This window comes from Sorex fumeus, unplaced genomic scaffold, assembly GCF_029834395.1.
Source record: "Sorex fumeus unplaced genomic scaffold, SorFum_2.1 ptg000072l, whole genome shotgun sequence".
NCBI lineage: Eukaryota > Metazoa > Chordata > Mammalia > Eulipotyphla > Soricidae > Sorex > Sorex fumeus.
Window position 1 is genome coordinate 17651522 of NW_026606129.1, and position 12597 is coordinate 17664118.

The 12597-nt window shown below is 48.4% G+C and overlaps 2 protein-coding genes across 3 annotated transcripts in view; one reads left to right on the top strand and one right to left on the bottom strand.

Annotated features, from left to right (window-relative positions):
- Positions 1–4118, bottom strand: part of HACL1 (2-hydroxyacyl-CoA lyase 1) — a 52045-nt gene extending 47927 nt beyond the window's left edge. Inside the window, exons 1-2 of the mRNA XM_056129666.1 lie at positions 3923–4118; positions 3583–3687 (exon numbers count right to left, since the gene is read on the bottom strand). Coding sequence (XP_055985641.1) covers positions 3583–3687; positions 3923–4009 — 192 coding nt within the window. The 5' untranslated portion in view covers positions 4010–4118. The remainder of the gene's footprint in view (positions 1–3582; positions 3688–3922) is intronic.
- Positions 4119–4178: 60 nt separating this feature from the next.
- The window catches only part of BTD (biotinidase), a 31046-nt gene continuing 22627 nt past the window's right edge, over positions 4179–12597 (top strand). The window contains exon 1 of one of the 2 annotated variants that reach the window (XM_056129667.1): positions 4179–4307. In XM_056129667.1, the coding sequence (XP_055985642.1) occupies positions 4297–4307 (11 nt within the window). In that variant the 5' untranslated portion in view covers positions 4179–4296. The remainder of the gene's footprint in view (positions 4308–12597) is intronic. The other variant, XM_056129668.1, reaches the window with a different exon arrangement.

Sequence of the window (12597 nt, forward strand, 5' to 3'; positions counted from 1 at the left end):
TATATAGTAAGTACTTAATAAATATTTATACTAAGAAGAAACTGGGTGCTGAGGAGATAGCTCAAGTGGTAGAGAGCGTATGTGGCATTTGCAAGGTCTTGAGTTTGACCCAATCTTGCAGGGCCCAAACCCCAGCACACCCAGGTACGATCCTGGTGTCCCAGAAGCACCCAAGCCACACAGGACTGCACACTCACTCTCTGGAGGAAAGAAGATACCAGTACACCTAGAAAAAATACAAGTCCCATGAACAGGACAATTGTTTCATCTTTCCACACAGATTAAAAACAAACAAACAAACAAACAAACAAACAGAATGTTGTTTTAAGCCACCGCCCTTTTGGAGAGCCCAGAAAGTTACTGAGAGAATCTCACACACACGGCAAAGCCTAGCAAGCTACCTGTGACATATTCGATATGCCAAGCACAGTAACAACAAGTCTCACAATTTGTTGTGAGATGTTACTAGTGCCCGGTCGAGCAAATCGATGAACAGTGCATTGCAGTTTTTTTTTTCTTTTTGGGTCACACCTGGCGATGCACAGGGGTTACTTCTGGCAGTGCTCAAGGGACCATATGGGATGCTAGGAATCGAACCCGGGTCAGCCACATGCAAGGCAAACACCCTACCCTCTGTGCTATCTCTCCAACCCCGCAGTACCGTTGTTTTAAGTAAATTCAAAACCTATTAGTCTTTTTCGTTTGGGACCACACCCAGTGGTGTTCAAAGCTTACTCTTGGCTCTGCCAATCAGGGAGCACTCCTGGCAGGGCCCAGGGGACTATTTGGAGTGCTTGAAGATTGAACACGAGTCAGCTGCATGCAAGGTAAGTACCCTACCTGCTATATTATCTATCTGGCCCCAAGACATTATTAGTCTTAAAGAAAAAAAAAACAAAGTATAATTCTCAAATTTCATAGGCAAAAAATGACATTTAATGAAAAAATTTATAAAGTCTCTATCCACTGTTTCCCAAAATGAGGGATACTGTCCTCCTCCCTGAGGCTGAGGGTCAAAGGGCACTGGAACAGTCCAGAATGGTAATAGCCTCCAGTGCAATAAGAGGGTACTAGGTTTCCTTAATGATTGATTTCCAGGGCTGGACAGATAGAGCAGACAGTAGGGCATTTGCCTTGCATACAGCCAACCCGCGTTTGGTCCGCAACAACTATATGGTCTCCCAAGCCCACCCGGTCTCCTGGGCCCACCAGGAGTGATTCCTGAGTGCAGCACCACCAGGTGTGGCCCCAAAACAAAAACAAAACAAAACCCTTTAAAAAGGCAGGTTTTGGGGCTGGAGCGATAGCATAGCGGGTAGGGCGTTTGCCTTGCACGCAGCTAACCCAGGTTCGAGTCCCAGCATCCCATATGGTCCCCTGAGTGCCGCCAGAAGTGATTCCTGAGTGTAAAGCCAAGAGTAACCCCTGACCATCACCGGGTGTGACCCAAAAAGAAAAAAAAAAGACAGGTTTCCAGGGGCTACTGATTTTTATCTTTTTTGCTTGTTTGGGGGCCACATTGTGCTCAGGGATTACTCCTGGCTCAGTGCCCAGGGACCATTCCTGGAGGAAACTGGGGGAACAGATGCAGGTCAGGGATCAAACCCGGATCAGCTTCATGCAAGGTGAGCAGCTAACCCCATTGTACTATTTCTCTAGCCCTGTGAGTGATTTCCTTTTTTTTTTTCTGAAAAGGGGGCAGTGGGCCAAGTAAGTCTGGGGATCTCTGCTCTACATCATACAGAAGACCTAACCAAGCCAAGTCCGGCAGAAACAGGGTAACCCAGGAACCCCCATTCCTGCTCTCCAGACTGAGGTCGGATCACAGAAGTGGTGTGACCACTTGAGGTGAAGTCAGCAGTCTGGGTAAGAGGTGCTTGAACTGGTGGGAGTGGAAAACAGGGACAAGAAAGTTTTCGAAGAACTCAGAGGAATCCCATGGATTCTTGACCTTTTCAGCCGGCCTTGTGAAACGATGAAAGAGGTTGGCATCTTTCATTCTCAAACTTACAGATACTCCTGAGTCCTAGTATGTTGGGACTAGTCTGGACTGGCTTTGAGGAAACCTGAATTCCAGTCAGCTTTGCTCTGTGTGCTTTCTTTCCCTTGCAGGGCCACTTCCTATAAAATAAGCCTTGCCCTTCACCTATTCATCACGCAGATGCTCCCTGTGCTCCTTCTAGATGCAGGCACCACCGAAGCACTGTGGAGACAGAGATGCCAAGAAGAAATAATAGTTCCCTGCACTTTTGCAGGTCACAGTCTAACAGGGAAGTCAGATGAGACAAATAACACAGAGAAATAGGCATCATAGGAATTTATGATAGAGAAAGACGGGAATCACACACCCGCACCAGACATCCTCAGGCATAGAAACAACCCAACTCCACAACTATTCTCAAAAGAGCACCAACCCGCTGAATCATCCCCGGCGGACTGGTCTCCAGGCTGAGAACTCTGGAACCTTCTCTGTAAGGGTCTGAACAGATTCCCCTCTCTCCTGGAAGGCCCAACCGCCCACACCCACACCCTCTTGCAGAGAATGGCCTAGCTCCACAGTGAGTCTCATCTATCCATCAAGCCTCCAAATCTCCCCAGCTCCAGGCTCCTGATTTCACAGTACAGACAGACCAGCAGGAGCACTGCAAATCTGATGGGAAAGTTGAGTCTCGCCTAGTTCAATGAGTGAAAACAGTAACAGAAGGCTCAAGCAGCACCAACTAGCTCAGTAAATTCTCAATGACTTTAGTAGCACCGTTGTGAGACAGAACAATTGTCACAAATGCTCTTTTATTGATCTAGTTTTTGATAATTCCATTTGTCATTCTGTTGTAACAAGCAATATGAATGAAATTTGTGCCTGCTAGGGTGACAGTCTTGGGGGCGTGGGGGGGGGGGAATTGGGAACATTAGTGGAGGGAAGGTCACACTGATGGTGGGAATGGTTTTGGAACTCTGAATGCCTGAAGCAACGTTTATTATGACAATCTTATAAATCATGAGGTTTAAAATATAAACAAAACAAAATTTCTAAATGAACTATAGAAAAAGGGGAGAAGGGTCAACATAAAAATGAGAAATTGTGCCTTCCAATTCTGACACTAATATAGGATAGCTTTAGACACGTGGATTTCGGAGCCAGCTCAAAGGGCGGGAGCACATGTCTGGCATGCTCAGAGCCCGCATTGGATCCCTGGCACCAAGGCTCCCTAACACCATGAGGGAGGCTCTAGTGCCCTCTGGACACCACAGAATATGGTGCAGGTGGCTCCCGGTTATTGCTGGACCAGCCCACGTGGCCCCCGGAGCACTGCCTGGGGGCACCCATCCCCTAAACAAAGTGTAGACTTTGGATTGGCTTCAGATCCCAGCTGAGCCTCCAGCGCCTGTCACCTGGGGAAAGTCTGGGTGGTGTCTTTCTCACGCTCCTCAATCTGTCATCCAGCATGAACTGGAGTCGCCAGGTTATGATGGATGTGCGTGAAGTGCAAGAGGGCAAGGCAGAAAGTCCTCAGTGAGTCTGCGCCTCTGCCATGGCTCTTGTCCCAAGCAAAGCCCCGGGCTGCCAGCTTCCATACTCACCGCCTGCTCATTCCTCATCCCGACGTATTTGATGCCCAGCTCCTGCGCGGCGAGGGCGATTTCGGTCACGGGGATGCCCACGATGCCAAACATGTACTCCACATTCTGGGGACCGAAAGCGAAGGACTGAGGCTCGGAGCGGGGCGGCGCAGAAAGGACCATCTCTTCGCCGTCCTCGCCCAGCCCACCCTAACCCGCGCCCCCGCAGACATCGAGCATCCAGCCGCCCCCGAACCCCCACCCCGCGCAACCACGCCGCGCTTCTCTCGTCTCCATGACAACAGCTCGGCCCCCGCCGGCTTCCGTAGCGCCCTCCCTGCTCCCTGCGGGCGCCTCGTACTTGGGTTCTCAGCGCTTGAGCGATGACTTTGGCCCCGGACACCTGCTCCTCGGTCCCGTCGCCGCGCTCTAAGCCTCTCTGCGACATCGTCCACAGCTGACCCCAGGAGTCACCCCAGGAGGAGAGAAATCCCCGCAGGCACACCCCGGCCCAATGACAGAGCCCCTCCCCTTTGACTGGCAGGAGGGCGGCAGCCAACCGCCTTAAATAACGGGGAGGAAGGGGCGGGGCCAAGCTGCGCTTTTTCGCGGGGCTGGGCGGCGGCGAGCGGGGAAGCGCGCCCGTCCTCCAATCAGGATCCAGTCGGCCTCGGCCCGCTTCTCAGGGGGCGCCGAGCGTCCGAGGAAGGCGGGACGAGCCGGCGGCGGCGGCCTATGTGGAGCAGGTAAGAGACGGACCCTTCGCCGCCTCTGGCCTTTGGCTGGGGCCTTTCCCGAGAGGCCACGGTTGAAGGGCGCAGGCGTGAAGCCGAGAGCTGCTGGTGGGGGTGGGGTCTGTGGGGGCGGGGCGGGGATTAGGGGGCGTGGCCAGTTCGGCCGTCCTGCCCCACCCCCCGCCGCTCCCCCCGCGACTGCTGAGCGCCTGCTGGAGTGATGGGGTGGGCGCCCCTCCCCCCACGTCGCCCTTCCTGGGGTCTTCTCGGCTTGCTTCTGCGCTTTCCCGCTTTCTAGGAAATTTTTTTTTCCGCTTATGCTCTCAGGACTGTGTGGCTCTGCAGGTCCGTGAGACGCGTTACTCAGATGGGTCAGTGGAGGTGTCCTTTGTCTCACCCCACGCCGGCTATTGGCCCAGGACTCTTGAGTGCGAGTTTCCAAACAGGAGCCCCTCCCTCCGCCCCCCCACTCTCCGCTGGACCCTGCTTTGGACTCCGGAATCTGTAACTCTGCCCGCCCTCCAGCCAGAGGACGTGAAAAGGGGCCTTGTGCCCGGCCCTTTCTTTGGTCCTGGGTTTCCTCCACCTGACCCTTCTGTCCACCTGCTTTTTTTCCCGAAAGGAGTGTGGATTTTCGGGCTTTGTGTAGAACAACCTTTGCACCCTGTAACCTTGGGACGGAGGCGGGGCGGGGAGCAGGGGGGTGGGGAGGAAAGGTCACCAGGCGCGGAGCTCAGACTTGATCCTGGAAATGCTCGGGGACCGTGTGCGGTGCTGGGGGGTCAAACCTGGTTGGCATGAAATCAAAAGGCTTCACCACCTCCGGCACTCTCTCACCTGCCCGAACAATGAAAAACCTTTTAAATCCGTTTCAGATAAATCTTGAGGCTGCTTAGTGCCCAGACCTTCTACCCAGTAACAATAAACATGACACGGCCAATCGTCACAAAAGAATGGAACGCTTACTTTTTTTTTTTTTTGGAGGCTTTGGAGCGTGTTAAAGCAATAGTGTGTGGAAGGTAAAGTGGCAAGGAGTGGGAGGAGCAGGTCATAGTGCACTGGATGAATAGCCCTGGGAATAAAAGGATTTCTAAACCCAGGGTTTCAAAAAGTCTGGCTTCCAGCATTCTGCCTCTAAGGCCATCCATCCTTAGATGTAAGCTCGTTGGCTAGAAGAGAGATTTTGAAATCTCAGAGGTTAACAAATGCAGAGACCTCTTTCTACTCCATACTGCTTCTATATTTTCGTGGGAAAGAGGATCTTTTTATTGAGCCAAACTAAGAACAGTGAAATGCACGTATCTGAAATATTGGTTTTAACAGTGGTATGTACTTGGGTGGGGTGTGTGTATGTGTGTGTGTATCCACTCAAAAAAAAATGACATTTTGAGTTATTTATCTGGCAAATAAAAGTAACATTCCAGAAAGAGCAAAATCTCTTTTGTGTGGCTTCAAAGGGTCTTGTGCCCTTTGCCTCCTGCTGGATGCCCATCCCCCACCCCACCCCATCATCTCGTGTTTATATCCGTCCCTGTGTTATAGTGTGCACCCCACCCTCCCCCATCAGAATCACTGGCAAAGCTTTCCAAAGATGAAATTGCCAGGGACCTACGCCCGGTCTTCTGAATCAGTATCTTAGGACAAGTTACACAACTTTTAAAGGCAGCTTTATGCAAGTTTTAAAGACAGCTTTAAAAAGAAAATAAACATCACTAGTGCTGTGTTCATGCTGGCAGCCTAAGTTAATCATTAAATTATGATCCCCTAATTATTGGCGAAGAAATAGTGTTGATTTGAACTTTGAGGGTTAGGGCTGATTTGACGCTGGCAGTGTAGGCCAGGTAGATGATACATAGTTCACAAGGCTTCAAATCTACCACTCTGTCAAAAGAATCAGAGACAGAATCAAGTGTGATGAAACACAAATGCTGAGAAGCCAGAGAGTACAGCAGATTAGCAGCAGATTAAGGGCTTCAGGTGGCCGCTCGGGTTCGATCCCGAGCACCACATGGTCCCCTGGGCCCCTTCAGGAGTGATCCCTGAGCTTAGAGCCAGGAGGGAGCCCTGACCACCTCTGGTGTGGCCAAAAAACAAAAATCAATTCTGCATTAGAACACGCCCCCCCCCCCCCCCCCCAATTTAGATAGTGGTTTGCCAAAGGCTCAATTCCCAACTATTGGATTTTGCATGAGGAAAAGTCAGGGAGGTGGTTTAATGTGCTTTCCCTTTTACACCTTTTATTTCAGAGTGCAAAACCCCTCTCTTCACTTGGGTCTAATGAGTGAGCAGAAGTGACAAATCTTCACCCCCAGAACCATTGAGCACTGGGACCAGCACCTTTCCATCCACTCTAATCACAGGATCACAGGATTCTTTTGTGATTTATCCAAGGCCCATTGAGCAGACTCTGCAAGCAATGACGACATTCTCTATCACTTTCCTGTAGGTGGTTTGTGAGGCATTAGAGAATTCTGAAAATAAAATAGGTTGAAATAAAAGAAGAGAAACCCAAAACAGGATATCTCAAAATATAAACAAAAGGCAAGAAGTGTGTAAACTCAAAAAAGACAGCAGTGGCAGCGGCTATATCTCTCCTGCCGGTTCCCCCACCCCGGGGAGGTCCATGGTGATGGGTAGGCGAAGGAAGGAACGAGGGCCAGGCTGGTAGGTCTTAGTTTGCAGTTTATTCCAATCCCATCTCCATTCTCCTGATTCTCCTCCTGCCTCTTCCTCCCCATGCTACTTCATTCTCCTCCTCCATCCCCCTTCATTCTCCTTCTCGCTCTGGAATCTGGATCCCCTTTCTCTCCTTCTCCTTCTGGAGTCTGGATTCTGATCCCGATTCTTTCTCCTCTTGCTCTGGAGTCTCGATTCTGATCCCCCAGCCCACTCTTACAGTACAGTTAAATCCCAAAGCATGAGGGGTTGGGGTAACAATTACACATAGGTGTGGTCACAATCAATAGGGATAAAGTTTTTTCCCTCAGGGAAAGCCGCTTCTAGAACAGATACTCTCTCAGCAGGACGACCCACCCTAGATCAGAATCCCCTGGGTGTGTTTCTCCTCTCCTTGTCCAACAAACATATAAAAGGCCCTCCCGTTGATCGTCAATTTGCTCGAGCGGGCCCAGTAACGTCTCCGTTGGAGATTTTGTTGTTACTGTGTCTGGCATATCGAATACTCTCGGTAGCTTGCCGGGCTCTCCGAGAGGGGCAGAGGAATCGAACTCGGGTCGGCCATGTTGGCCGCTTGTAAGGCGAACGCCCTACCCGCTGTGCTATCGCTCCAGCCCTCCAAACATATAAGCATACATAATATAAATCATTTTGTATAGATACAGTAAGAAATACCTTAAACTTATAGGATTGCTCTCCGAGGGCTATCTCGATCTCAGACTACAGTGCTCACGCCAGATAGTCTTTCCTATCCCTAGCAGGGTCCTGTCACGTTGTTCCCTTTGGATCATGACAGCATTTGTCTATGATCAAACTCTTAACTTATAGTTAAGAATTGTGGCACTTTGGCCTGGCCCATTTCGATGCCAGGGTAGCTCATCGCTTGCCCTGGATCCGTTCAGTCCCTCGTCGGGACCCTGCTTTTGGGTTGTTAGGAACCAAGGGCGACTGAGGCTTAAGTCGAGAAAGCGGATGCCCGGGAGTGAATAATATTCAAAGCCAATTAAATCCTGTTACAAAGCATAATGTTAATGGTCTTCCTGTATCTATACAAAAAGGACATTGCATTAAAGTAAACTATTTATAAGACAGAAGGAGAGGAGAAAGGCAGTATTAACTTACAAGTTCAGTGTCCTAGAAGGATCTGACCTTACAAATTAACAGTCTGATTAGGCAGAAAAGCTGATTAACTGGTTGGGAAAGAGAACATAGAAGTGGTTACAGATCAACAAAGGAATGGGAGTGACTTGGGAGCACTGTGATGGGTGTAATCTGATAAATCTAAGCTTCTGTGGCAAGGGAGAAAGGACAAAGCAATGTTATCTTATATCTTCCCCTTTTCTGTTTACAAAACACAAGAATTTGAAATAGAAAGAGTAACAATTCCAAACACAAAAGTCTCATGTGTTGTACTAAAACTTCAATCCACCCCTGAACCCAGAGCAGTGCTTATTGTAAAGTGTCCGATAGTCCTGCACTATCCAGGGGTGATCAGAGTGATTTAGTCACATTTTAAAGAAATGAAGTGTCTTGATCACAATTTGAAGAGTTGTTTCTGCAACAGCAGCAGTAGTGGTCACAGCAATGAGTCCCAGAAGAACAACTATAGAAATCTGATGAACTTCAGGGCACTGGCTCAGGCAGGGAGCACTGGAACAAGAGCATCACAACTTCAGTCAGGAGCTCTCCAGCAGGGGAATGCAGCCATTCTCTGTTCAGGTTCACTGGCAGTCATAGATGTGCAACCTAGCTTATGTTTGGAAAAAACACTTTTTTTAAGTTATCAGAGGCTTTCAAGCATTGGAGTTTGGTACATCTCCATGCCTGGGGGTAGAGAAAGAGATGGGGGGTGGGGGGGCGGGGAGGGGTGGACTACTCCAACACAAACAGTTATCCCAGAGAGAAATTAAAAGGTGTTCCTATTAAAAGTCATTCCTTCCTCCTTCGGGAGCTGAGACACCTGTGAATTCCCAGGAGAGGGTAAAAGGAAGGAATTGTTAATCCAAAATGTGGGGTTCTGGAGTTGCCCAATCCACAACCTGTAAAAGAAGGGTATAAGGAATACTCTTAATGTGACCTCATGATATGTTAAAGGAGTTAGAGGCCTTTGCTGCAGGCCTTCTGATGCTCGCTCCATTGATTTCCTTGTGACTTCCAGCTGAAATCAACTTGGCAATGGCTTGAGGCTGGAATTTAGGAGGTTGTAAGACTGCAACGGTCTGAAAGTTAAAGCAGGCAGATGAATTCGGCTCCTGATGAAATGCAATGGGACCCAAAGTTTCTTGGTGGGGTTATCTGTTGAAAGAAAAATATAGCCTTTTCCTCGAATGAGGAGTTTCCCTGCTACCCATTCTTTGTCAATTTTAATCCAAATAGGAGAATTAATGATTTTCTGAGTCTCTGCACCTTCCTGAAAATGCTTTTCAGCTGCTGTATATGACTCCCATTGAGGTAGATTCAAAAACTGTAAAGAGAACAATGTCAAGGACAAGGAGTCAAACGGGGCATACCTCCTTTTTTTTTTTAAACTATGCCTGATTCATAGGTCCAGGAAGACTAGAATGAGATCTGATATCAGTAATAAAACAAGTTCAGAGCACTTTTGTAAAAGAGCCTGTTGCTGCTGAAGCAATTGTTGAGATATATATATATATATATATATATATATATATATATACATATATATATATATACATAGCATTTTATGTACTTAGGAACTCAGTCACAATACCAGGGAAGAGACCAACAACATAAACTGAGTCTGAGATGATATTAGCAGGCCCTGGCACATGGGCGAGTGAAAAAAACAATGTGGCAAGAAGTCATAGCCTTCATTGGAAGCTCTTTCCCGATATCAGAAATAACCCGCTTCATAAACATAAACACACACACAAGCAGAAGTATCCTAGTGACAATGTCTTCTGTCCCTAACCAGATTCAGCGTCTGTAATGGCTGAATGGGTGAGCACCCAGGAATGAGGCATCTCTGTGCCTCCCAGGTCAATAAGCAATGGCCGAGTGGGAGAATAACCACGTACACACTGGCCCTGAAGCCGTTTTCCCAAAGGTGGCATCTCAAGAACTAGAAGTAGAAGTTCACTTCCCCCAAAATAAAACTGTACCAGCTTGAGTCTTTGGGTAACCTTCTTTGAAACTGGCACATCACCATAGGTTCTGATATAAAACCTGAGAGTCAATTGTTCTGACTGAGTTTCTGGCAGATGTTCTTGGGAATCAAGACTAGAACTAGAGAAGGCTTTCTCCACCTCCTCTGACCTGAATTAGGGCTCTCAGGGTAGCTGAGCCCTTTTACACAAAGTTCTGCTTGGTTTGCCAGCGCAAATTCACCAATAGACACAACTCGTTGATTCCAAAGTTCCATACTTTTATGCTGGCTCAAAACGTGATACCCATTACATACAGAACTCAGCTTTGCATATCCCATAGGTGGGATGGCTCCTTGTTCCCTGAACTCAACCGCTTGTTGGTGAGCCTCTAGATGCGCTCCATGAGGAACGGAATCAGGGATTGGAGATGCCTTTCCCTTCATTGTCAGGTAGTCCTTCAGACAACCATGAAACCCTGATGTGCTGCTTGTAAAGTTCACTTGAGCAAACTCCCTTTCTATATGGGGGGTTCGAATCTTGTCCCTTTGCACCAGAATTTAGTCTGCAGGGACTCTGGGTGGGAGAAATGGTGACAGTATTAGAGCAGGGCATATCCAATATCCAAGTCAGCGCTCCCTGCTGTGGCTGGTTGCAGAGAATCTACTGACTGGAGCTCTGAAACTCCATATTGGGGAGAAGGGCTGCAGTTGGAAACATCCCCTGATTTTGCGGGACTTGGGCCTGGCCCCACTGCAAGTTTCCCGAATTGGGGTCGCCAGCTGTGTCAAAAGTGAAGCAACAATCTCTGGCCCAATGGTTTCCCTTACAGCATCGTGGGCAAGGTGCAGGTGGCATTCTCACAGTTGCACGTTTGGGAGGTGCCCTGCAGTCCTTACGGAAGTGGCCTGATTTCCCACAATTAATACATTTGCCCTGAATTTGTCTCTGTATGGCATAGGCCTTGACAGCATTAATGTGTGCCTGAGGTTTGATAGAGCCAAGATTCCAACATGCCTTCAAGTACCCCATTATGTCCTCCTTCTCCTTAATGGGGCGCAGAATGGCCTGACAGTCCCTGTTAGCATTTTCGAAGGCCAATTGTTTGAACAAAAGCTCCTGAGTTTCCTTACCCTTCACCTGCCTTTCAATGGCTTCCATCAACCTCCCTATGAAGTCTGCATAAGGTTCTGAGGCACCCTGAACAATCTTTGTGTAGCTTCCCTTAAATTCAGCATCTGCATCAATCCTCTCCCAGGCCCACAGGGCGGCGTCACGGACATGAGCAAAAACAGCACGAGGCAAGGTGACTTGCTTTTTAGGGTCGTGCCATTTTCCTTCACCTATTAACATCTCATAAGTCAATTTAATCCCTGAAAATTTCCGTCCAGCATGGCCAAGGCTTTGAAGTTTTGCCTTGGCCTCATCACTGAACCACATCTTCCACTGCATGTACTGAGAAGGGCTTAAGCACGTCTTAGCAACCACATGAAAATCTTGAGGTACCCAATGAGTCTTTTTACTCCCTACAGTAAGGAGATGTAGGTCCATACAAGGCACAGGCCTTTTTGAAATTACTGAGTGAATCCATTCTTAACCCTTCATAAGACAGAGATTGATTCTCCTCCAGCTGGTTGGGAAAAAAGAGACGGAGCTCATGGGGTCTGGGTGGGATTGACCACTTATGGTAGAGAGGTCTCAGCTGTAAGCTTCTGTCGGGAGCTTGTCCCGAGCCGCCTGGAGGCCGCTTGGCTGAGGAGCGGCGGCTCCTGTGAGAAGCCTTCTGTACCAAACCACTTTCAGACTCAGAATCTGAGGAAGTGGTAGCTGGCTCATCATACCCATCACTTTCCTCTGACACACTGGAAGTGGAGTCATACAAAGGAGGCGGGGGTCTCTCTGGCTTGACATCAGTAGGGAATGTTAATTCATCAGCAGAGAGATTTTTGCTCTGAGAACGTGTTTCCACTGCCAACTCCTTGAGCTGCTTTCAGGGCTTGGGTACAGGAGTAGTCAAGCATTGAGTATCAGGCTTCTTTCTAAGGTTGGGTATGGGAGGAACCGAGGATAAGGCTCTCTCAGTAGTAGGAACTTTCTTCATTTCATCCTTAATCTTAAAATCCTCGTTGTTTAACTCCTGAGGAAAGCTTCCCATAGTAAATCTAACAACCTTCTCCTCGGAGGTACCTTCCAAAGCCTGAAGAATGGAGTTAACAATTTCCCAAGTTACCCAGAATTGTTTAGGGATCTGAGCCCCTTCTTTAAATTCCCTGAAGACATTTCCCTTAATCTTTTCCCAAACCTCAGGCTCCAAAGTACCCTTATCTGGAAACCAGGGATGGAATTTGTAGACAGTTTTTAGGCAGGACCGGAGTTGGTCCCGAGAAACACGATGTCCAGTTCTCTTTGTAAAATGCTTAATCAATTCAATAAAAAAATGGTCACGTTCAGTTTGGCGTGAAAGGTTTTTAAGGGACTTCACACGGCTCTGTTTTTGTCCCATCTTAGTGGGGAATACGGCT